Raw genomic sequence first — 26,611 nt, forward strand, 5'->3', positions numbered from 1 at the left:
TTATCGTGACGGGGCAATCGTGGTTATTTTCAAGCCACTCCGCCAATCTTATGGAATTAAGTTATTGCTGCGCGTTATTGATTCTGGGAACACGCCTGTGTTGCGAGGGTATAAATATATGTACACATTAGCTCTGCCTTCTTGATGCTAAGCTAATGCATCTCGTGTCATTGTACATCTCCCCAGGTGAGCGCTGCGATTTTTTTACGTTATTAAATGGAATCTATTACATCAATGCAGAGTTAATGATAACTACATTTATCTGACAAGCGCATCCACGTGTGGTCTCTTGGAAATCGCCTGGTTGACATCAACCCCTGCGGAGTCGTGATTACATCAGTGTCATCTCCAGCTGACTCCAAATGCTTTTGGGACACAAGCCGAGCTTGTAATGGAGCTGGCTGCTCACTAAACAATGTGAAAATAAATTTAAACCAAGCAAAATACCAAGTGCTGCGACTTGATTTAGATTACCCTGCCACTACTCGGTGGCGAGGAGATGTTAACTGCCTCGCCTGGTATACAGCAGGTCGTGGGTTCAATCCCGACCCTTGCCGCCTGTATTTTGAGTTTGCACGTCCACTCTTCCTGTGGTCGTGTGGTATTTTTCTCCGGGTCCTCTGGCTTTTCCCTCCACATTTAGAAACATACGTCTACATTTCCACATTATAAGCCACTTCATTGATGGCCAGATCGTTTATGAAAAAGAGCAATATAGTTGAGTGGGCCTTACCTGGAATTAGCTGCATCAAGCATGATGACGGAGACTTGTGTTGCCTCCGAAACGTCGTGATTTTTGTTTTATTTTATTTTATTTTCATTAATTTTGATGTTTTACCTACGTGACTTTACCGAAAAAACCTAAGAATATGAATCCTTGCAGTCACGAAAGCTTCAAATCTAGAGTTAAGATCATGTTTTATAGGATTTTAACAGATTGCACGTTATTTGCAGATGCTATGAGCTCTTCCACACATCCCTCACAAAATGTTATCGTTTTGGAAGTCGTATAACTCACACACGTGAAGTGTCGCTCTATTCATAGTGCGGGCTACTCGCACATGTTCCAAGATGCCCTGGTCAGATTGGTGGAAGAATAGGCCAAGTACGCTGTCGTGGGGTTTTCCTGGGCCTCCCTCTGGTGCAGGCCCTTCCGCCAGCAGTAGCGGCATGAGTGAGTGATTGCACAGCTGCGCCTTTATCTTGTGGTCATACAAACGCATGCCCCATGTGCAGGATTGAACTGCGTCAAATTTACTCTCCAACGGAATGACCATCATAACGTTGTAAGGGGGATAACCTCTTAAGACTTTGTCCAATTTAAATATCGTTGTTTTTGGAACGCACGAAAGTTAACCAACTTAAAGGATTTCAAGCAAAATCCTTTACATCACCCCCAATGTCACAATCCGAAATAATTAATTGTTGTAACATTTATTTTCTCACGTGTCGGTTTACATTGTAGCTCGTGTGTGCAAGGTGTCTTGTCAGAAGGGCTACATATCCATGCACACGTCTCGGTACTGTATTCGATGTGACCTATGAAATCTGCTCGCTTACCCCGCACTGAATTTCGATTTAAAGCTTTCGTGACTGCCGGGACTTCATCTTCTTGGTTCTTTCGGTAAAGTCACGTAGAAGGGAAATAATAAAATAATGAAAATAAAACATAATAAAATACAATTCTCACGACGTTTCGGCCACAACACAAGCAGCCGTCCTCAGGTGAGGAACAGGGCTGTCGGAAAGACAGCCCTGTTCCTCACCTGAGGACGGCTGCTTGCGTTGTGGCCGAAACGTCGTGAGAATTGTATTTTATTATGTTTTATTTTCATTTTTATTATTTCCCTTCTACGTGACTTTACCGAAAGAACCAAGAAAATGTACCCCGCACTGCATAGCAGTTTTGATATCCTGTGGAATATTAATGAACGCTGTTGTTCATTAGCATGGGGCAGGTGGCCAAAACCTGTAACTCTTTCTTCCCTGCCTCGCCAGAAATAAATTTCCCCTGTTATCTCTTTCATTTCATGTCATCCCTGAAGCAGCAGTGATTTCATGTATTCCTATTACAGGTGCATCAAACAAAAATGACTGTGTGCGCGTGTGCGTGTTTGTAAGTGTACACGTGTACATCCAGCCAGTTGGCACAGCGGTGGAGTGAGCGGCGTGGTATCGCAAGGTTGCAAGTTCAAATTCAGGTCCATCCCCCCCCCCCCCCCTCCCTTGTGGGTATACTTTCCCCTGCCATAGTAATGAGCAGAAAATCACCTGGACTTTGAGTGCTGCAGTTAAAGCAATTTATTTGTAAGCGGTTGCTTGCAAGTCCAAATCCCGGTTGCCGGGTAGAATCATTTCATCATTTCTTTGGCTCAGCAAAAACAAGTACCGCTTTCTTGGGGATTCATCCGTGCTTGTCCTCTTTATATATATTGGGCCTTCCACAGGAACGTGGAGTTTCCACCATTGGATCACAGCTGCTGACAGATGACTAACCATCCTGTGGCATGCTTGAAACAAAGGGGGGGTGACACTTTGACTTGGCTTGACAAACACATAATTGACTTCATATACCCTCGCATACCTGTATATGTACGTTCATTTCCCATCATTATCCACACGTAAAGTAATGTAGGAATAATAATCTACTCTCTATTTTTCGATGTAAAGCTTTCGTGACTGCAGGGATTCATCTTCTTGGTTCTTTCGGTAAAGTCACGTAGAAGGGAAGTAATAAAATAATAAAAATAAAACATAACAAAATAATTCTCACGACGTTTCGGCCACAACGCAAGTAGCCGTCTTCAGGTGAAAACCAGGTCTGTTGAGGCGACAGCGTCGTGAGAATTATTTTATTGTTTTATTTTTATTATTTTATTACTTCCCTTCTACGTGACTTTACCGAAAGAACCAAGAAGATGAATCTACTCTCTGTTTATGGGCCACATGGAAGTTTGTCTTCTAAGGATCCTGTCCAAGCTTGGCACCAGAAGCTTTTATCCGGCGAGCAGCCTTGTGGCGCAGGAAGGCGCAATCTGATAAGTCGCCTGTTTGTGGTTAATACTGAGAATCCAAGCCGCTGTGCGGGACGCCGCGGCTGCTCATGCGAACGTTGTTGTGGGCGGGGTTTTTCTTTACTGCCAAAGCAGCAGCAGCAGCGCATGACCTGAACACCCACGAACTTGCCAAAGTTGTCACTTTCCCATGGCTGAAAGTAAATAAAAAAAAGTATTCAAAGGCTTTGAAAAAATAAACAGGTTTTTTATTTGGGTGGTTAAATAGTAAACTAATCATACACTTGTCGTGAATTTATACAGAGTGGCTGTAAACGGTGACATCCTTGGAATATTTTGGTTAAGGGCCGGCTGGCTGGCTGGCTGGCCGGATGCTGGGCGAGTGCTTGTGGGAAGTGCTCCAGAAATGGAATATCACACGCCGCGATGGAAGTCGCAGTCATTTTCAGTGCATTCCTAATAAGGTAACGTCACACGCGGTAAAACTAAACAAAAAAACGCCCAACATCTGAAGTCTGAGACCTGGTAACCAACCCTTCTCTCTCGGTCCTGGCAAACGTGTCACTTAATATCGCCGTGTTTGCAACAAGTCTACGGTAGAAATGACATTCTCCCTTCACTGTGAAGAAGAATGTTAAAGATTTACTGCGCATTTATTTTTGCAGAATTCGTTCAATTGGGCCTCTTTTGTAAGACTAACTACGCGGGTATCACTCGACAGGGAATTACAGCGGCCGTCGTTTATGGGCGGATGTACACTAATAAATAGTGCATGCTTCTCTTATGCACGTGTCAGTGGGAGGTCACAGGTCAATGTGGTGTAGAGGGTTACCGTTCTGCGCTATGAAACCAGCCACCCAAGTTTGATTCGCGCTCACGGCCAACACCGGTGACGACTATTTGAACCGGTCCTGGGCCTCCCCGAGGTCAACTCTGCCTCAAATGAGTACCTGGTGCGGTGTGTCAAAACATCGCCACTGGGGAGACAAAGGCGGCCCGGCGTGGTGCTGGCCACCCACTCCCTCGTGTGCCGTGCCAGCCTTCATAGGTGCTCGCTAACAGCACTTGGTCCTACAGTCTGGGGGAATCTTTGTCTAAAAAAGGCCATCTCACAGCACTAAACGCTTCCAGGCCAACCACAGTTCGGTAGGTAGCCAAACGCACTTAAAGCCTGGCTCTCCCCTGCGTTGAATCCACCTACGATGAACACTGAGCGCTTTGCACGTGAGCACTAGCGAGGGGGGTGAAGACTGCCTCCAGCATTCACTTGCTTGCTTTGTGGCACTGGTTGGTTGACTGGCTGACTGCGAAGAGCTAATTCTGTATCGGGTCACCGAGTCAGGAGAGTTGAGATCCCGAGTTCGAATCTTGGGCAACCACCCGTGGTGTTCTCAATTGAGTTTTATGTCCTTATTATGGGCACTTAATGGCTGGACAAAAGGGCCATCGTGTTAAATTTTGTTCCGGCTTAACGACGTCGTATATTCAGCTCTTCGGGCCAATTTCTTTCGCGTGGTTAAATTGGTTAGATGGCCACACGACAAATGCTTCTGTCGCAAGGCGGTTTTGAGGCGGTGCGCTTGCTGCCTTGGTGGGTTCAAGAGGCAGTTAAAGGGCTCTCAGAAGTAGTGCTACGTTGTCCCCTTCCACAGGCCATTCTCCAGCATGTGTGCGAGAGATCACAATCGAAGATGATTTGCCTCCTGGCTTGCACCGATGAGCACGGATCGGAATACGCTTGGGACACAAATGAATGCGCGCATTGTTGAGCAAGTGTTCCCTGCCAACATTTTCCCCAGCATTCTCCGCTGGGCGGGGAGGGGGTGGGGAGGTGGAAAAACAAGACAGATTTTCGCGAGTACATGGATTCTATATTTGTAACATTTCACATACTTTCTGGGCAATAAAGCCTGATATGACAATGTTGCTCACGGTGCATGAAGCCGGGGTCCCGCTGGGTAATGTAGTGTAACGCTCAGCTTGCTCAGCCCACATCCCCGGTCTCGACCTGACCAAAAATAACACGCGCGATAGGGGACCCTTATGGGACGGTGCTTCTATTAATCTGCTGCCTACCACAGCGACACGGCACGTTTGCCAAAGTCCGCAAAGGCCTGCGTGCTCGGAGCGAGCACGTACGTTAATCTTCTTTCGCGCCGTACGTAGCCAAGCGTGCTAATCGGAGGTGCGGGGGAAGGACAACAAACGAAACACAAAAAGCAGCTCTGAAGAAATTCGTCTTCAATCTAGATGATTTAAAAGTGCTTATTGGCGTCCTAATATAGGAAGAAAGAAGAGTGTTTCAGACGACCGCAGAAGCACATAAATTGTTCCGTTCCAGGAAGTAACGTTTCTCTATTCACGTGTGCAGTGTTGTTGTGTTCTTTACTGAAAAGTAACGCAAAGGCCTGGTGTTTTTGTTACACAATCCGATAGGGAACGTATTTGATCATCCGTCATGAAGGGAGGTCACATAGATGCCACGGATGTTGTTTGGTTATGCGAAGCTTGCATCTTTACGCTACAAGCAGGAAGCAAAAAACCCACGATGAGGATTTTTTTAAATGTCACGGCAGCTGTGCTTTTTTAATTTGGTTGTCAGCGTATTTGTAAAATCACCACTTTTTGCGACAAACATAGCGAAGTACACAACTCGCGTGACATTGCCGCAGACCTTTGTAAATTAACTTTCTATTCAAACACAAAAGCACCCGGCAATATACATAGATCAACATGATAGCAAAGGGGCTGAATATTCTTCCCCACCGCCATCATAAAAAAAACTTGTCTCATCACTGAAAATGAGTCGGGCTAACATTGTAGAGTGAATTCACGAATTGGGTATTATTAATAGTGGTTCGATGGCAATCCGTAATACCTGCAAATGAAAATGATTCACACCGTTTCTCCAAAGTTCACAGTTTATTTTTGCAAGCCCCATAGTTGGAGAATGTCGTCTCGTCTAACATCGTAGGTACAATAATTTTGCCTTCTCGTCTGTGACATTGGCGATTGCGATGATTTTGGTGAATGATTTTCCTGTGGTACTTATACCACCCCTGGCATTGCAGTCCGTGAAATTTTCCTTGGTTGATCACGTTCCTTTTTTTCTTTTTTGCAGTTTACCATACGAGCCTCTTCTTTTTACATTCCTGCTCTTAAAAGTATTTTCGATTTCCCCTGCACAGACGGGGGGTCAACGTCAGCGGGGTCAATTTGAGTCTATTCATCTATTCATGGCTCGTAACCTTTTACTGTTTGTCTTACGTGCGCACGCACCGTATCTGTAGCACGAACGATTTGTGCAAAATGAAATCGCAATAGCCGGTAATGAGAGCACCACATGCTGAAAGCTAAAACCTACACCCCCCCCCCCTCCCCCCGCTTTAAAAGAGAGAAATTGTGCAATGTTATTCGACTTTAAACCAGAGCCTTCAATAATCCAATGAACTGTTTGTGTTGTAACTGAAGACGGCCTCAATGTGCTTGGCTTGGAAAAACACCGAGTCAATCCATCAGTTTAACTCCCAGAGCCACACTCGATGTGGGCACTCAGAAAAACGTGGCCTGGCCTGTGACGAAAATTGAAATGCACACTAATTTTCCTGCCCATTCCTCCGTTAAAACACCCCTCCCTCCCTCCCCCCTCCTCCTCCACCCTTACCTTCCCCGCCACTGCCTACGTGTCAGAGGCACATAAATTAGAAAACGTATTAAAGGAATGGATAAAGTGCAGGCGTAATTGACTGCACGCGTTTAAATAATTGGTCGCCCGTGGCGGCGGCGGCGGTTGTTGCCGTCGCTCTGTGCGGCGTTGGGCACCTGCCCGCCATAGGAATTTGCCGTTTCCTGCACCGACCCCGAGCCATACGGTGTCGCCGAGTCGACCGTGCATTCACTAGAGGCGTCCGTCGGTGGCGATGACCAACTCGGCCTCGAGCTCGTTTGAGACGTTTGCAGTTGCGCAATGAGAATTCCGATTTGGATTTGCGTTGCGTCTCGGTGCAACCGCAGCTCAAGGGGCGTCGGCCGGAAGGCAGGCTTGATGTTGACGCGATGCAGAACGGAGCCTCTATTTAACCAGGTGAGAATGAAAATAAACAATAACGTTTCTCGCAAACGAGACCTGGAAACCCAGTTGTACTGTGGGTGTGTGACGTACAGTACGTACACTGAAGCACGGTGTTCGGTGTCGTTGTCGGTGGCGCGCGGGAACGGAAGCTTCCAGGCGTTGAGTGGCTCCGATCCGACCGCCAGAGTTGGACGGAATGCGACGAGGGTGACGTTAAAGATGGCATGGAATCCCTCGCGAAAACAAGACGGTCATCACTAGGAAACGTGCTCGATTAAGAAACCTAGTCGATAAGGAGTTTCTGACGGTGGGATGGGCCTGAAAACTCCATAATGTCTCGGAAGAGTTGCGTTTCACATGGTGCACATTTTTTCTTCTTCTTGAAAAAAAACACCATTGTTCTGCCATTATGTATGTTGAACTTCTTTGACAGCATGCGTAGCCAACCGTGCTAATCGGCGGTGTGGGGGAAGGACAACAAACTAGACACAAAAATCAGTTTTAAAGAAATGTGTTTTCAATCTAGATGATTTAAAAGGGCATAGGTGTCCAGTGGCTTCCTAATATCGGAAGGAAGAGCATTCCAGACGGCCGCAGAAGCGTGTCTGAAAGCGCCACGCGATGGGTTGACCGTCTTTGTTCGATGGACAGCCAAAAGCCGCTGCTGCTGCGAGGATGACCGGAGTTTGCGTGATGGATTGTGTTTCTTTATTTTGTTTGTTGTTGTCGATATTCATAGAAAAATGTGAAGCGGCTGGCACGTCGACCAAGGTACTTCAGTCCCTTGTTCGGGCGCTTTGCGGTTTGAGCAACGGCTGACACGGTCGCTGTGCCGTCAATTGCGGTCCATGCGGGAGGTAACAATGGGGGGGTGATTCATGGCAACGCGTAATTCGTTTTGGGACGTCATTTGTTATGTGTAAGCGGTCTCTTCATTTCAAGTCTATTCTCAATTGATTTTAAACAATATAGTCCTGTTATGCATGATGTTGGCCACGTCTTCATTTGTGTACTTTCTCTCTCCATTATTTTAACGCTACTACATTGTTTTGGGTTTTTTTTTTTCTTCCAATCTGTTTGCAACTATTTTTGATTGCGCGATATATTTGGCCTTGGGTATTTCAGCATATTGAGTTTTTTTTTTATCCACAAATTATTCGTGCATTTTCCCCAGAATCTCTCATATTCCCCTCTACCCTTAACCCTGACCCTAGCCAAAGAGGTCAAGGCAAAGGTGCAGCACTGCAACTTATTACTCACGCCACTGCCGGCAGAAGGGCCCGTTGCACTCGTGGGAGCTCCGGAAGTACCCTAGAGGGTATTTTTGGCCCACCCTTCCACATTGGCCAAACACCTCGGAAGAGATGGGTGTACCCACACTTTAGCCCGCCACGTGTGTTCTTGCTGATCAACTAACTGCGGCGTAACCCGTGTCCACTGCTGGATGGATAGAGGCGGAGGGATTTGTAATTAATTTGCCCCATTGCATCAACTGCCAACGCGCCCTTTGGATCGCAAGTCCAGTGTCCAGCCGATGCACCACACCGGCATCCGGAGACTTGTTGCCTGCATGGCCAGTCACCTCGCTGTGTGTGGCCAGTCACCTCGTTATGCCTGGCCAGTCAGCTAGTTAAGTGTGGCCAGTCACCTCGTTATATACATGGCTTACTTGGTTAGGATTCGCGAGTTCGGGGAATCCGACGGGGGGGGGGGCCGCGACGTGAACGCTCCGGCTCAGGGAGGTCGGAAGCAGAGCAGGCGGAAGCGGTGCCTCTCTTAACGGCGCTGGCACACGAGACCGCGGCGAAACGCACAAACGCAAGAACTTTCAGTGCACCTCGGAGTGAAGGGCCTAGCCAGGGCCACGCCACCGGGCCACTCACCGGGCCACTCACCGGGCCACTCACCGGGCCACTCACCGGGCCACGCCACCGGGCCACTCACCGGGCCACTCACCGGGCCAATACCTCCGCGTGCCCCATACTGGAAACGGCTGCGACTGCGGTGTGCGGGGGTATGAGAAGAGGGATAATGCCCCGGGCCTTGTATACCTCGTGCGTCCCGTAACGTTGGCCGGCCTCGTGTCCCCCCCCCCCACCCGCCCGTCTCGTGCGAGCAGACGTGATCCACACGGTGGGGCCGCGCGTGTTGGACAGCGTGCCCACGCCCGAGGAGCGCAAGCAGCTGGATGGCTGCTACAGCGAGTGCCTGCACATCGTGGAGGACAAGGAGCTGCGGTCCGTGGTGAGGAGGGGAGGGGGGGGAGGGGATTTGGTGGAAGGGAAATGCTCGAAGAGGGAGCTTCCGTCGATTGCTGCGGCACAAACCCCTCGGTGGAGGCTCATCGATGCGAGAGAGGCCACTTGAGGAGACGTCACAAGGAGACCTCTCCCGTCTCTTCTGGGTCGTTTGGCCAATGTGATGGTGAGGCCCCTCGATCGGTGTTGAGGTTAGGGAAATGTGATTTTTTTGGGGGGCACTGATGCCAATTGAACAGTTAAAAACACTTTGGCAGATAAAATCCAGATACATGAAAACAAATGATTCAGATAAATGAAACTGAGAAAAAAAGTGCATGTTTGTGTTTAGCATTGATTCAATCTTGGCTACAATGGTTATGGAAATTGCTATTTTTGAAGCAACGTGGATAATAATAACACGAGAGATTTGCAACAGAGGTTGGGTGGGTGCATTTGCCAACTCCCTGAATTTGGGTGTTAAGGCAGTCGGTTATTTGGGTGTAAGGCAATCAGTCAGTCAGATGCACGACAGCGAAACTTGCCTCGCTAATGCAAAGAAGTTACGCGCAGTGAGTGCTTATTAAATGTACTCACTTATAATAATCTAAACCCCAGGGTAATGATTATGGTGTTAGGGCAATTTAGTTATAAATTAAAATTCCCATTTTTTTTTATAACTTTCATTTTCATTGAAATCCTTGAAAGGTTACTTTGTCACGGCGTGAATGTATTGTAATATTTATAATTTATGGTTTATTAAGTTCATTAACACTTTTCAGTATTCACGAGTACATTTGGCGTGCAATATAAATTTATTAGCGATCGTGGTAGAGACGTCAGATTGACTTGTACGGTAAAGTGAACTCGGGCAGGACAACGTGGCTTTGAAGAGGTATTGTGTCAGTCGTGATGACAGAGTGGCAGCCAACGGAGGGGGGAAGGCACCCCAACACCGCGCCCAGCATGGAGATGGAGCGATGACATCGGCCGTTTTCCATGAGCCAGATTGGATAGATGCATCGCGCGAGACCGTGATGGACGGTGACAGCTGCGTGGAAGCCTGTTATTGTTGATGATGATAGTGGTGGTCATGATGATATATTGATGTTTTGTCTTCCCATTTAGGCGTTTCCATGCATTTCTACAGGGATTTATGGTAAGCTTGCACCAATGCATCATTCCAAAAGTGTAAACGGCCTACGCGTTAACATCTTGCCCCACGGCGGCGAGAAGTGAACTACCTCACTCGGTACACAGGAGGTCGTGGGTTCGATCCCAACCCTTGACGCCTGCTGCTGTATATTTGGATTTTTCACCCTGGATTTTTCTCCGGGTCCCCCGGTTTTCCCCTCCACATTTAGAATCAACGGCACGCGTTTACAGTATTTGGCTGCTGTGCATTTGCACGTGATGGGCCACTTTGTTGAGCCATCATTTGTGGCCACGTCGTTTATGAAAAATTGCTATAAAGCTCAATGTGGGCCTTACCTGGTAAAATAAAAATAGGTTTAGTTTTTTTTTACACCAGTGTTGCAGTCCCACAGAAATGATTTTGATACACCAGGGACATAAAAAGCTACTGCAGTGTTCTTCGGGATGCTTACTTTTGTCAGCTGTTATTGTGCGTCAATATTCGTTTTCTCACACGTGAAATAACATGCGATAATCCACTAAGTAAACGAAAAAGGAGTAATCAAAGAGTTGTCAAGATTACGTAGACTTAAGCCGATTCCTTTTTGACTCCGTCTTTCACACAATTAGATGTTTTCACGTAACGTTGTTATATTCAAAAAGTTTAAATGTGTTTTCCCAACCCCAACTTTTAGACTTTTTTTTTAAAGTTACTTATTTTTTTTGTCCACGAACATTTTTTTCAAGGATCCGCTTTTCAATCGGGGCCAATCTGTCGATGCTTTCCCGAGATTCAAACGCTCGTTTTGTTGTATTCATACACGTTCAGATTGCGTGTCCGCTTTGTACCCCGGCAAACAGAGCAGATCCATCAAATCCACCTCGGACATTCTGGACGTCCGAAAAAGAAAACGGCGTTGCACAGCCGGTGGAAACGGCCCTTTTGTTCCCCGGGCAGAAAATATTAATCTTTCGCGTTTCATCTCCCAAGGGGACTTGAACCCTGGATCAAAGAGGCGCTGGCTCCGTACCCTGACTCACAGTACATTAGCTCTCTGCGCCACCCACCACTTCTAAACACAACATGCAGAAGCGTTTGTCCTTAGCGTTTCCATCGCGCCGTAATGTTGCACATTCACCAGGATTTTCCCCGTCGGTATTATTTTTTTTTGGGCCAATATAAGTAACGAAGGAAAGATTAACTGAAATAAGCCTTTAAAGGAACCTGCCAAAGGAATGGCAAACGTGAGCACGAAACATAATAAATCAAATCCGAGGAAGGCGAGCGCGTGCCCAGTTTTGTGTAGGCATCGTGTGCGGGGCTGCGGATTCACTAGAACGCACTTGAAGTGTGGTGGTGGTTTAATTGGGGAGCTGTGGCACGCAGTGGTCGGTGCGCACTGCACTACGAAACTGGTGAGCCGAGTTTCATTCCCGCTCGAGCAAGCGAGAGTGAGCACGAGCAGGAGAGAGCGAGAGAGAAAGTTCATCTGGCATTGGGGGGGGGGGGGGGGGAGACGTTGGGAGGGCGCTCAGAATCTCACGACGTGCAAGCCACGTGGGCCCTCAGCCGGAGGATGCCAGCACATCTTCTTGGTTCTTTCGGTAAAGTCACGTAGAAGGGAAGTAATAAAATAATAAAAATAAAACATAATAAAATAAAATAATTCTCACGACGTTTCGGCTATAACGCAAGCAAGCCGTCTTCACCTGAAGACGGCTGCTTGCGTTGTAGCCGAAACGTCTTCACCTGAAGACGGCTGCTTGCATTGTAGCCGAAATGTTGTGAGAATTATTTTATTTTATTATGTTTTATTTTAATTATTTTATTACTTCCCTTCTACGTGACTTTACCGAAAGAACCAAGAAGATGAATCCCTGCAGTCACGAAAGCTTTAAATCGAAAGATGCCAGCACAATTATCACATTTCCCTTTTTGCGAGAGCGACGTACGGCTGCAACGGCGGCTGTGAACGACGCTTGTGACAAGATTAACGATCCCCTCCCCCGCCTGACCGTATCGCTGCGCAGAGTCCGACGGCCGTTGTATTTTCACAGGCCGGAGTGTTTTATTATCTCGCGATTGAGGTTATTTTTACGCTGCCACGTGTGTGCGCTGGCCGTGCGTCGTGCTGCAAAATTCAGGGCCCCGCTCGCGTCCCGCTTTTTGCCGTGCGCGACTCTGGCCGACGAATGAACGGCGGCTCGCGTTCCAGGTCGTGCTTTCGCAAACGTTACTTGTGCGTCGCCGCAGTTGTGGTTGTACATAAAAACTAATTTCTCATTATAACAACAAAAAATCCCTCCCCCCCCCCCCCCCCCCCCCCCCACAATTGTATATCTGGATCGGATTTTCGGTGTCGTCGCGTCACGGGACAAGGCCCCCCCCCCCCCCCCTTGTCCCGTGAGCAGTTCGTAGCGACCCTTGGTGAGCAGCTACATCGTGGGACTTCCCTTGCAAGTGTCAAAAAATAAGAATAGGTTTTACCCTTGTGTTGATGTTAAAAACACCAAACAGAAACCTATTGCAAGGAATTGTGTCTCGGTGCTGTTCGCCTTTTGGCATCCTCTGGTCTAACACTGTTTGAGACTAGGCTCTAAAGAAAGCTGTCTCTGGTGTGGACCAATCGGTTCAAGAGACAATGCATATACAACCAGAGCATGCTTTTTGTGTTTGCATGTTCACCACAAGTGTACATGTGGTTAATGCAGACATGATTCCTTGCAAAAGGTTTCAGTTTGGTATTTTAACATCTTACCACAACTATTTTATTGCCAGAAAGGGTGAAACCTATTCTTTTAGACTCTTGGTGTGTTCGGGAAGGAACGGCCCACGAGATATCACAGATCTACTTCTCGGTTTCCCTTCAATTGGACTCTGGTTCACGCCGTAGGACTGCGGAGTTCTGCAACTGCCACAGGCAGCGACGTTTTGTCCAGCGACAGTAAAACAAAATACTTGTTTAAATTCTCCAACCTCAAATTAATGCCAAATTAAGTGCAGAACCAAATTGAATGTGATGGGGTTTTTTTCTTCCGTAGTCAGGTTTACCTCGCTCTACGCGGCGGTAGTAAAAATAGTAGATGCACGATGAGACGGCTTGCCTGACGAGTAGTACACACAGCACACACACAAGTGCGGTGTCTTTGTATCTGTCTGTGTGTATGTATCTCTGTGTGTCTCTATGTATTTCTCCGTGTGTATATCTGTCTGTGTCTCTGTGTATCTCTGTATGTAAGACAGCTGCCTGCTGAGTAGCAAAGCGTACACAGTGTGGTGTCTTTGTATCTGTCTGTGTGTATGTATCTCTGTGTATCTCTATGTATTTCTCCGTGTGTATATCGGTCTGTATCTCTGTGTATCTCTGTATGTAGCTGCCTGCTGAGTAGCGCAGAGTACACAGTGTGGTGTCTTTGTATCTATCTGTCTGTATGTATCTCTGTGTGCATCTCTGTGTGCATCTCTGTGCAACTCTGCGTCTCCATACTGAAGAGTCGCGCTCGTCCCCCCCCCCCCCCCCCGTGCTTCCCCACACTCGAGAGTCGATGTGTTTACAGCTTCCGGCCTCCACCGCAGCCCTCCACGCTGTTGATCGTCGGCTTGTAATTGCCGTTTGGATTTGTCACCGTGCGTTGCTTCGATGCACGCGTACCTGCGCACGTTTGTGTTGCTGTGTTTTTTGTGTGTTGCTGAGGGATGGATGGTATGTGTGCATCCACGCACGCCTTTGGGGGGTGGGGGTGTTTATTCATTTTCTCCTTTTTTTCCATAAATTATCTTTTGATAAACAAAACGTGTGAACAATTTTTTTACACAAATGCTAATGCTTCTCACAAAGAAAAGGAAAGTAGTTGAAAATACCTTTTTTATTATCAACCTGGGATAATGAGTATTAAATTTGATGGCTAGAAAATATTTGCGGGGGGATTAAGCCTTATTAAATAGTCAGGCATTTTTCTGGCGACAAAATGTGTGCCTTAAGGACGACCCCTGGGTCCTAAAGATGGGAGCTGAGAAATCCCGATGGCGGGCTCCGTGAGTTGTCTGTCCAGGGGGGGAGAGGAAGCAGATTAAAGGTTTAATTGTAGCATGACAGTATCCATGCACATGCCGGCAGCATGCCCCCCACATCTGCTGCCTTACAGATACGGGTAGGCGGGTGCCTCTGAAACAACCCTGTATTTTTAACACGCGTGTGTGTTTGCGCGCGCGTGTGCGTGCGTGCGCGCACGCATGCTGGAAGGGGGTTGTGTAGCGGGGTTAGCGCGCTGCGATACGAACCTGGCGAACCGACTTTCATTCCCGCTCACGACCAATAACAGTGGCGGATATCTGAACAGGTATTTGGTCTCCCCCTAGGTCAACGCAGCTTAAAATTAGTACCTAGTGCTGTGTGTAACCATCGGCACTAGGGAGACAAAGGCAGCCAGGCGTGGTGCTGGCAACCCACCTCCCCATGTGCCGTGCCGGACTTCCTCGGTGCTCGCTGGCAGCACTTTCCCCAACAGCCTGTTAAGGCTATACGGGGGCTCTTTGTCTTGTGTGTGTGTATATGCATCCTGCAATCTTGGTCACCAGGTTCGAGTCCTGGCTATGCGACAAAAGCAGTGGCGTATGGTATGCACATGAATCCTGTGCTTCTGTGTAGGCTCAGCCTTATATAAAAAGTACCCGGTCAATTGCGTGAACATCATTGTTGGGCTGGTGCTTGCCTCGCCCATAATCCCCCTGTGTGCCGTGCCGGCCTTAATAGACGCTCGCTAACATCGCTGCCCCAACACACATCGTACCCTCTGCAGGTTTGTGCGTCGATTTTTCAGCATTCTGCCACCGCCGGTTTTAATATATTCTTATCGCCTGTGACCATCACCCTTGTCCGGTTAAACTCGTCAGAGGGATCACGCGTGAGATGAATGTAGCCACCTCCCATGTTGAAGCGTTCCTGTGGTCTGTGAGCCAGGGCAGAATTCATTACTTGCTACAGGCGAACAAATATTTATGCCGGTGATACTCGCTCTCCCGGATGTGGCTAATACCGCTGGATTGTGTGATCACATACTTCTAAAATAAGGTTATCGCATGATTCACATGTATTTGCCGATTTAAGGACGTCGGTACGAAGCAAGCGGGTTCGGTCTCGGGTTGACACCAACGAGTAAAATATTTGTCCCTGGCCCACGGACTGTTATCGTTTACAATCGCGATGCACGGCATCGTCCTACACCTGCCCCCTAGTTCTGCGCAGTTAACGTTGCGTTGAAACAGGGACTTTTATCCCCTGCAAGCGGGGAAACAACACCAAACTCTTGGGCTTTTTCTTTTAAAATATGTATCGCTGCATTGGGCTGTTGTCAGCCATGATCCGTCACGGCGCGCATGATTTTATATCGTACATGGCTATGCCATTTAACCATAAGAGTTTTATGAACGTGCAAGCACTTGAAAGAACCTCGAGTTTTCATTTTTGTTTGTGCCAGCTGTCTTAACCTTTTCCCATTTCGATGACGTACGTGTACACGTACGTCATCGGAATGGGAAATAAATACATTTTTAGCCTTACGTCTTCAGGTCGGAAGACGTGTACCGAGGCTCTCGCAAGGGCATGAGGAGGAGGGCGTTGCGGCACAGTCTGGCGCCAGCAGAGCGCGGTCACGTCGCTACGGTTCTCCGCGGTGAACACGGCGTCTTTAAAAACAACGGCGGCGCTACTGCACCTCCCTGAACAAAATCGGCGCCGAACCGCTCGCGGCTTGCCGAGATTGGGCGGTGGACGGGGACCCCCCCCACCCCACCACCACCACCAGACACCCTTAGAACTCGCAGACGACGTCTCGCGAGCGGGAAAGGGGTTAAGAAGACCCCTGGCTGCGCATTCAGCGGTCGCTGCAGCTGAGACGTCTCTCGGATTGCACCTCACGCCCACGCCGCCACCCCCCCCCAACTCCTGTGACGCGCGGCGCTTGCGAAAGCTATTTCGTCGAGTTTCCAGGTTGTTTCATGCAGCGCACGGGTGGCCTGGAGGGGGAGGTGTGAACTCGGTTGAGTCTCATTTGCATGGGCGACGTGGGTCGCCAGAATGACAAAGGCAATAACGTTAAAGAAACCAAAAAAACTATTTAAGTTCCAACGATCATTAAAATTTAAATCGGAGGCAACGTTTTTAAAATTATTTTTTTAAGATATATTCGTGCTATAAACGACCATGTCACGGGATACGTTTCAAACGGTCCACTAAAATGTAATCAACATTAAAAAAACAATTCCACTAACAAAATTTGGCTTCGACAAATTATATATGTAAAAAAACAACATTCATGTGCAGGCTTGAGTTACAGAAACGTCAACATAGATTAATGGTAATTATTTCACGGGTATATAAACAGGCAGGAATATGTCAAGCACAACGCACTCCGGAGCATAAGACGCAGCCAACCTGGGGTTCGGTGTCAATACGAGTACTCGACACAAATTTGGTACTGAACACACAGGGCAAAGATCCCCCGTATAGCCATAACAGACCGTTGGGGCAAGTGCCGTTAGCGAGTGGCACCTATGAAGGTCGGCACGGCACACGAGGGGGTGGGGTGGCCAGCCCCACGCCTTGGTCTCCCCGGTGGTGATGTTCACACATCGCACCAGGTGCTCATTTGAGGCCGAGTCGATCTCGGGGAGGCCCCGGACCGGTTCAGGTAATTGTCTGATGTTGGTGGCTGTGAGCGGTAATCGAACTCGGCTCGCCGGGTTCATAGCGCAGCGTAGCGCTGACCGCCGTACCACCGCTCTCCACAGTAACGCACGCGCGCACACACACCGACTGCACAAGACGTTAAATTTCGATTTAAAGCTTTCGTGACTGCAGGAATTCATCTTCTTGGTTCTTTCGGTAAAGTCACGTAGAAGAGAAATAATAAAATAATAAAAATACAACATAATGAAATCATTCTCACGACGTTTCGGCCACAACGCAAGCAGCCGTCCTCAGGTGAAGAACAGGGCCTCAGGTGAAAAACAGGTCCTCAGGTGAAGAACAGGGCTGTCGGAAAGACAGCGTCTGAATGACAGGTCTGTCTTTCCGACAGCCCTGTTCTTCACCTGAGGATGGCTGCTTGCGTTGTGGCCGAAACGTCGTGAGAATTGTATTTTATGATGTTTTATTTTTATTAATTTTATTATTTCCCTTCTACGTGACTTTACCGAAAGAACCAAGAAGATGCACAAGACGTTATTGTGAAGAGTCGACAGCTTACTGATTCTTCACCGATGTTGTGTTGTGGGCGCTCCGTAGCCTGAGTAACTCATAATCTCACGGAAGCCACGCACACCTGTGCAGCTCACACGGGGAATTGGCGAATCGCACGTGTGAAGAGATGATGGGCTCACAATAACGCATACCTGTGAGGGCAATGAGATGCCTGGAAGAGGCAGTAAAGCAGATAGGTTTCTCACCCATTCCACGCATGTTTGTGGGTTTTCTCCAGCCTCTTCTGTTACCCCGCACACGTAAAAAAGTATGCGTGGAAGTCGCCAAGTAAAAATAATCACACACCTGTCCGGCACATTCATTCATTGAGGCTTACCTGGGAAAATTAAACTGTCATCATTACACTCACGAGTGCTGCAATACATAAAAAAAAAATGGGAGTCTAATCAGGGAATGGAACATGTTAATCGGTTTAACCGTACTCTTTGATTCTTTCGGTAAAGTCACGTAGATAGAAAATTAATAGATCACGACGTGACTTTGCCGAAAGAACCAAAGAGTATGGATTCCTGCAGTCACGAAAGCTTCAAATCATGGTTTAACCACGATTTACATTCCGTCAGCTTTGTGATAACGACGCCGGCCGTTTGTAGTGAGAGCGGTTCTGCTTTCCATCGATGTGCACACTTTGTCATGCAGGGTAGCGGCGTTTCGCCCTGATAATGATGAAGCCGGTTTAAAATTGCTGTTTTTAATCACTTCTGTGAAACTCGCTGTGGAATTTTTGCCCGGTCGCTTTCCATATATGTGATGTGCAAAGCAACCTCGTATGACCAAGGTGCTTGCTTGTACGGCTCTCTGGCAAAGCTTGCATAGAGCTGAGGGCATTTCCCATGATTCATGGCAGCCTGGCCACCTTTTAACATTTCGTGCGTTTGATTGTATTCTCCGTGGCTTGTGTGGCATTAGCTCACGTGCACTGCCAATCAACGACTTTGTTTAATCACCAACGCATTTAACATTTACCGTATTCTCCCGATTATAAGACGCCCTTCTGTTTCTCACTGTATTTTAGAACCACAAGTTGAGGGTGTGCAGTAATTTAATCGGGCAGCTGCGTGTGTGAGACCAAAGGCGGCCGTGCGCGTTGTCCACACCACCACCTCGTGTGCCGTGGCCGGCCTTCATAGGTGCTGCTCGCTGAGAGCACTTGCCCCTGCAGTCCGTTTCAGGCTGTACACGGGTGATCTTTGTGTTATGAGACCAAATCTGCATGTCGTTGATTGACACCGGGTACAAGTTTGCGGCGGCGCATCTAACTATCCTGGGGATTTTATAATGTGGAGAAATTTGCTTTGTCATGAGCACATGCGGTTTGTCTAAATATCAGAATTGAAGTGCCGCGCGATTGACTTTGGGGGATGGGTGGGAGGGGAGGGATGTGTCGTGGGTTACGTGAACACAGGAGTCAGTGTCCCCCATGCACACCACACACACACGTCCACGCACACGTACGTCCACACACACACGTCTACACACGTACGTCCACACACACACATACGTACACACACACACACGCAGATCACTCTACTTGCCCGCACTGTGCCAGAACATGTAGTTTGAACCGAAGCGTAATTAGTAGCATTAACCATAGCCCGTCAAGTCTTTTGTAAAGAGTTATTTGGTGAACTTTGGCAACTACTTTTTGAAATAAATTTTGGGTTGCGAACGTTGCTTATTTAGACTTCATATGGTGTGAACTTTGCTGGGGGTTTTAAGCTCGTTTCTCTTATTTGCCGGTGTAGGCTCTATTAATGTATTCAGACATAACAGAGACTATCATTTTTCATGCTTTGTAATGGGTGGCGGGGCGAATAAGGGAGCGGAGAGAGGAAAATCACCACAATGTCCCAGAGCGTTATTAGATATGGTGATTTGGAATAGTTTTTTTTCCTCTCCCTCTTTTTGTACTCGCAGAAGTCCTTGTGCGGGTACACCCGGTGCTTGTCGCACGCGCGGTCCCCCGTTGAGTGGCTGGCCAAGCTGTCGGCGCGCCGTGTCCCCTAAACCCACACGGCCTGAACACCGGATAGAGCCGTTGCCGGCAGCACGTTTTGAGCAGCTGTTGTGGTGTCAACCTGCTGAGCAGAACATTACCATCCACATGAGCCATGCTTTATACGCTGCTGGACAAAGGCCTCCCACCCCCCACGGTTTCTTCTCGCTCCTGCACGTCAGCTGATCTCATGACTCTTGTCGCGAAGACGGGGTCGCCCTCCCGGACGGCGCGTGTCTTCCCTGCTTCGACTGCCATGCCATCGCCGGCCTTGTCCCCCTCGGCCATCGTCTCATCGAGCGATGTGTCCTGCCCAAGTTCGCTTGCACTCATCGTCAGTGGTGTCTCATTGTCAGCGGTGTCTCAAGCCGGTGGTGTCTCGTCTAATTCTTTGTTTTCAACCTCCGATCCTTGTGATTTTCATGAGCTCATTGCACTTTCAAGCACGCTTCTCTCTCTGCCTCTCGTGGTGCAGCGTTTTGACTGTTTGATTTCATCCTCCTGCGTCCATGTGTCCAATCCCATACCTCAGAGCAGATTTTATTCGCCCCGATTGAACACTTTCCTCGTCCAGGTTCATTGGCACGTCGCTCATCGTCGAGTGCTCAGTTTTACAAACGCGCACTCTCGCCTCGTCATTTCGTCATTTTCATCCAAGTCTACTTTGAACAGTAGCCCTCGGTTTAGATGCTATGTATTTACCTTAGTGTCTTTTTTTGTGTCGTCTTATTTACGTTTTGGTTTCCATCAAACCACTCTGCTCACGATCGCTCTTGGCCAACGTTCTCCGGGGGCATTTCTGAACAAGAGCTATATTGCTCGGCGGGCCTGACCTGGTAAAATAAAAATAGCTTCATAGTTTTTAATAATTTTAATGAAGGCCGGCACGCCACGGCACGGCACGGCGGGATGTGGGTGGCGAGCACCACGCCCTCTCTTGCGGTGATGTTTACACACCGCACGAGGCACTTATTTGAGGCTGAGTTGACCTCGGGGAGGCCCAGGACCGATGCAGATAATCATCGCTGGTGTTACAATGAAGCCGCTCCGTCGTGGCCGAGTGAGGAGAGCAGGAGAGCTGGACTGAAGCACGCCCGCCCGCCCTTGCGCGTGTCTCGCCGTGCACAACACGCTGACGCACGCACCCATCACCCGCCACAGCCCTGCTTAGAGCAGATCCGCGTGCCCCCAGGTGTGTTGGTCAGATAAAGAAGGGGGCTTTAGCGCTCCGAGATTAACCAGCGCGCTGGAGTTAAAGAGGCCAGGAGGTGACGAGTGGCAGAATCTCAAACATGGCACGGCCGTTTAAAACGAGGTTGGGGGGAATCGATTTTCGATTCGGCGCGTCTTCCCGTGCCACTATTCACTCTCCCCCCCCCCCCCCACCATTCTCCTCGTTGTGCAGCTTTACCTGGGAACACTCTTGACTCGGCCGTATTCACCTCCCGCACCCATCAGGGAGGGTATTGGGTCACTGCCCTGAGAGCACGCGCTGTCCCGTTTGACAAATGTGCTCGTGTGGTTTACGTATTAGCACGGTCGTCGCCCTACGTCTGTTTAATGTTTGTGTAACTTTAATTGCAATTGTTGCGTTGATCAGTCTAGGAATAATTGTCCCGAGCTGACTTGTGCTACCGGGGAATATATTATTTAACGCTGATTTATGTTCGTGCAATATTTTACATTTCTCACATGACATGGTCGTTTTTAGGCTGATTTATGTTTGTTTCATTGATGTCATGTTGGTCACTCAGATGACTCTTGCAAATGAGACTCCTATCCTGGTCCCTTTAGATCTCACCTGGTTACACAAAATCAACTTGACTTTCAAGTTCAAGTTTCATTTATTAGGTCTAGCCCTGTGAGCCATGCGGCTCTTGAGTCGGGTGCAACCGCAACAAACAGAGAACTTCTTGAAGCGACGACGCGCAACTTGACGAGGACTTGGTAGTAAATTTATCTTCGGATGACACTCACCAAAAAATATTTGCAAAAACGCTTCTGATTTAAAGCTTTCGTGACTGCAGGGATTCATATTCTTGGTTCTTTCGGTAAAGTCACGTAGAATGGAAAAAATAAAATAATAAATTATAAAACAAGATTATTTTTATTATTTTATTATTTCCCTTCTACGTGACTTTACCGAAAGAACCAACAATATAAAAACGCTTCTCTAATTGCGACTGGTTTAGGTGTCAAATGGCAACACGTAACCTATTGGCAAGCCTTCCAATTAAATGTAAATGGCTAATTGCTAGACAATACAATTATAATTATTTCTTCAATGTGCTTTACCGAATAGGTAAGCAAGAAATGAAAATAAATAGCAATTAATTAAATCTTTAACACCCACACTGCCATTGCATGTGCTCTATAATCTGGAAAACAACTGCATGAGTCCTTTTTTAATAATTCGTTTTATTGTTCATATTACTATCAATGGGTTCTTCACCATAAGTGACATGGATCCGATGAGCTACGAATCCGATGATCTTATGAAGCTCTGTTTCAGAGATGTCCATGTACACGCATCGGTCGTTTCGACTAGCCATCGATCGCCCCCCGAAACAGCTTGGGGTGAAATTTACTTTGCAATTAACGCGAACAAAAAAATTAAGGAGGCTCGCTCTGTACTCGCCCGTGGCTCTTTGCTTTTCACGATAAACCAAATAGTTTTTCACGAAAACGATCTGGCGTCTGGCGAAACGACGGCGCGGCTCGACGGAATCGTCTTCGTGCCTTTTCAGGTTTCCCCAACGAGCCGGCGGCCAGGATCGCGTTGGAGACGACCAGAAACTGGCTCGAGAAATACCACAGCAAGGTCAAGGCTCAATTTCGCGTTTCGCCACGCCCGCTGTCGTGGAAATAACACGATATGGAGGTTTTAAAATGATAGGGTATCGTACACTCTTCATGTGTATGTACACATGCATACGTAAATGCATGTGTATGTACACATGCATGCGTAACTGCATTTATACATTAAAATGTGTGGTTCGACATATGCATTTTTTAATATGTACGCAAGCTTAATGTTACACGTGTTTGTGTGCGCTGTACATTTAAATTACGCGTGTTTATCGTGAGATGCAGCTTCATGGATTATAAATCAAAATGTGATTGCGCACTACAAGTATATGCAGAGCAAATTGTATCTAAACCGAGCGTTATTACTTTATTCGAGTAAATATTGGATTCAGAGCTTGGCCCACAATATATGTCTCTATTTATCTTACTGCAAAACATTCAAAACCGTTTTGCGTGGCCTACCCTTTGGTGTTCTGCAGCGAGTGATGGAAATTACACATTGCTATGGCAGGGGTTGTCTCGTCCTCAAGACAACTGCTATTGACTTCTCGGCAAGTGGTGCAAAATTATCCTGAAAGGAATGATGATGATGATGATGATAACGATGGTGGCCATGACAATGAATTTGAACTGACAATCCTATTATTGTGACTTCCTTTTTCTCAGCTGAGATATGTCGCAGTTAGTATGAACACATTCGCAATATAAGCATCAAAACTCCCTGTATTGTATATTGACGATCGTGTTGATATATATTATATGGGGAGTGGTAGTGCAGAGGTTGGCGCGCCGTGCTACGAACCCGACGACCTGAGTTAGATTCCCACTCAAGGCCAACCAGTGACGATTATCTGCACTGGTCATTAGCCTCCCCTAGGTTGACTTAGCCTTAAATGAGCCACTGGGGAGACGAATGCTTGGTGTGGGCCACCCACCCCCTCGTGTACCGTTTCGGCCTTAATTCGTGATCGCTAAAATAACTTGCCCAAACAGTCTGTTAAAGGCTATATGGGGGGGGGATCTTTGTCTTTATACATATACACACAGATGTATTGAATCCTCGGATGTCTGTACGTGTTAAAACATTTAACTCTCTTGCCGTCGCTGCGCGAATCGATCCAGGTGGACAGAATCATCTTCTGCCTCTTCCTGCCGATCGACGTGGAGCTCTACGACACCCTCATGCCCGTCTATTTCCCGCGTGCTCCCAAAGGTAAAGGTGCCGGTGGCGTCAGTGACCGCCAAGGGGCGTCTAGCCAGGGGTCGTCCCCGTGGCGTCTTGCGAGCGGCCGAGTGACACCGAAACAACCGGGGGGAGTCTTCGGGCCCTCCTCAATCCTCTCGCTTCTCTCTCCCTTGTCGCTCAAGCTGCCATTCTTCGCAGCGGCGGCGGTGGCTTCTGTGCAAGCCGTCGAACAAAGATGATCACCGATTTCCGTCTGGAACTCGGCGCTTCCTTCCGATATTAGGAAGCCGCTGGAGCTATGCGCTTTTAAATCGTCTACATTGAAAACTCATTTCTTGAGAACTGATTTTCGTGTTTAGTTTGTTTGTCCCCCCCCGCCCCACACCTCCGATTGAGTATGGTGCGAAAGAAGTTCAACATCCGTACATTCCGGATGATTCGCCACCCCCCGCGCTGTTGCCCCGCCCCCCAATTGAACGCACGCTTTTACGACCAACGCCTCGTCGGTTATTCTAACTCCTTTGGCCTCGCGGTGCGCTGCGCAAATCACTCGCGACGTTTACAATTAAGTCGAAATTATCGCTGCGCCGCTCTTTATCCAGACGTGAGAATAAGAAGAGAGGGCAACGTGTAACGGCGCTACTTGGCGAGCATCGCGGTGTTCCCGTGTGCCGTAAGCATTCATTTCTGACTTGTTATTATTGGCCGTAAATCAAAGTGTTGGAATGGCCTTTCACCAACGCACCTTGTTGAGCTGATGGATTCTTCCAAACCCCCAAATTCTGCTTTTTTCCGCTCCAGTGGTGAATTAAAATTCCCGGTTCCTCGTACGTTATCGTGACGGGGTAATCGTGGTTATTTTCAAGCAACTCCGCCAATCTTATGGAATGAAGTTATTGCTGCGCGTTATTGATTCTGGGAACACGCCTGTGTTGCGAGGGTATAAATATATGTACACATTAGCTCTGCCTTCTTGATGCTAAGCTAATGCATCTAGTGTCATTGTACATCTCCCCAGGTGAGCGCTGCGATTTTTTTACGTTATTAAATGGAATCTATTACATCAATGCAGAGTTAATGATAACTACATTTATCTGACAAGCGCATCCACGTGTGGTCTCTTGGAAATCGCCTGGTTGACATCTACCCCCGCGGAGTCGTGATTACATCAGTGTCATCTCCAGCTGACTCCAAATGCTTTTGGGACACAAGCCGAGCTTGTAATGGAGCTGGCTCCTGACTAAACAATGTGAAAATACATTTAAACCAAGCAAAATACCAAGTGCTGCTACTCGATTTATATTACCCTGCCAATACTCGGTGGCAAGATGTTAACTACCTCGCCTGGTATACAGCAGGTCGTGGGTTCGATCCCGACCCTTGCCGCCTGTATTTTGAGTTTGCACGTCCGCTCTTCCTGTGGTCGTGTGGTATTTTTCTCCGGGTCCTCTGGCTTTTCCCTCCACATTTAGAATCAACATCATGCGTTAAGGGTACGTGGTTGCTATCAAATTTGTGGCCAGGTCACTTCTGAAAAAGAGCTACATAGCTGAGTGGGCCTTACCTGGTGAAAAAAAAGGTTAGTTGTAGTTGAATTTTTGTTCGGTGTAATCGCATCCAGCGTCGTGATTCGCGGGGGGGACGTTGCTTCGTCGCACGCTGTCCAAATTAGAGACGACGTCCATTCAATTTTCGGAAGGGGCACGGCGGTAATGAAGACGCGGGTCACGCAAACACCGCGGCGGTGATGCGGGCGCGCACGTGTGGCTTGCGGACACACAGGGAGCGGAGTAAGAGAAGTTAGTCGCCTCCCCGTCGTGCACAGAGTGGGAGGGAGTGGGACAAGAGGAGATTGAGAGAGGCGCACGCTCGCGTTGTCCCTGACTTGCCAGAGTGAGCAAGAGGCTGATATGAAATCGCTGGAGGTAAGTGGGGAGGGGGCAAAGCCGTGAAGGGTCTTGCAGCACACCGGAGAAGATTTTGAGGATGAGAAATAGGTAAAGTGGAATTTCCTGGAGGGACATGAGGTTGAATGTAATGTGTGGCCCTTTTGAAGATTCGAGGGTGGTGACTATGGGAGTGAGATAGTGGGCCCTCATTAAACAGTTGCCACTGGAAGTCCTTTACAACCAAACCAACACTTTACCCACAATCATTGGCATTCGTGCAGAGTATATAAGTGACAAAATAAATAAGCGGACAATGAATCTCCTTTACCAAGAGATGCTTCGTCGTTGCTGGACTCCGCGTGCCTTGCATGTGCATCGCTGCCGAACACGCGTCATTGCACGGGCTTCTGGGATTGTTTTTTACCCACAATTCCCCCCCCCCCTACCCGGCCCTGTCCCCCCTCCTGAGTGATTTGATGAATTGTCACAATTTCGGCTCTCACTATTCGATGATTCAATTATTTTTGTCTCATTGACATTGTCTTGTGAGTGTTGTCATTCTCGTTTGTAGCATCTCACTTGTTGCATTTACGAGGCTTGAAGCAACAATCTAAAATTATAATAAATAATGTTTTTAGGCTCGAGATTCGATTATTTTTCTCAGCATGAAACTCACTTGAAATTTACGAGGTTACTCATCGCTACATTCCTGCAAATCACAAGATGTTATATTTACGATTTCCGTGAGCATTTTATTTAAGCCTCTTGGTGATTGATTTGTCTTTTCCTTGTGATCTTAAGGGGATGTCTAAAAATACCGCTTTTGTGAAGTTTCTTAAGAACATTTTGTCTTCCATGCTGATTGATGGAAGGATGTTTTCTCTCTCTTTCTTTCTTTATAACAGAGAGTTCAGAAGGTGTGGCAGATGGTCCTGCGGTCGCTGGCACTGAAAATGAAAGTGACGATAAAGGTTTGTAATCCTATTAAGTTTGTGCAAATAGGACCTGGAAAC

The 26,611-nt window shown here is 47.8% G+C and overlaps 1 protein-coding gene across 3 annotated transcripts in view; it reads left to right on the plus strand.

Moving 5' to 3' along the window:
* The window catches only part of LOC133341281 (ADP-ribose glycohydrolase MACROD2-like), a 182,832-nt gene that overhangs the window by 138,279 nt on the left and 17,942 nt on the right, over positions 1-26,611 (plus strand). For all 3 annotated transcript variants that reach the window (XM_061549788.1, XM_061549789.1, XM_061549790.1), the window contains exons 6-10: positions 9,206-9,330; positions 10,452-10,482; positions 22,463-22,536; positions 23,646-23,736; positions 26,504-26,569. In XM_061549788.1, the coding sequence (XP_061405772.1) occupies positions 9,206-9,330; positions 10,452-10,482; positions 22,463-22,536; positions 23,646-23,736; positions 26,504-26,569 (387 nt within the window). The remainder of the gene's footprint in view (positions 1-9,205; positions 9,331-10,451; positions 10,483-22,462; positions 22,537-23,645; positions 23,737-26,503; positions 26,570-26,611) is intronic.

The sequence above is a fragment of the Lethenteron reissneri genome, chromosome 11 (genome assembly GCF_015708825.2).
Source record: "Lethenteron reissneri isolate LAM-NWPU_2019-01 chromosome 11, ASM1570882v1, whole genome shotgun sequence".
NCBI classification, from domain to species: domain Eukaryota; kingdom Metazoa; phylum Chordata; class Hyperoartia; order Petromyzontiformes; family Petromyzontidae; genus Lethenteron; species Lethenteron reissneri.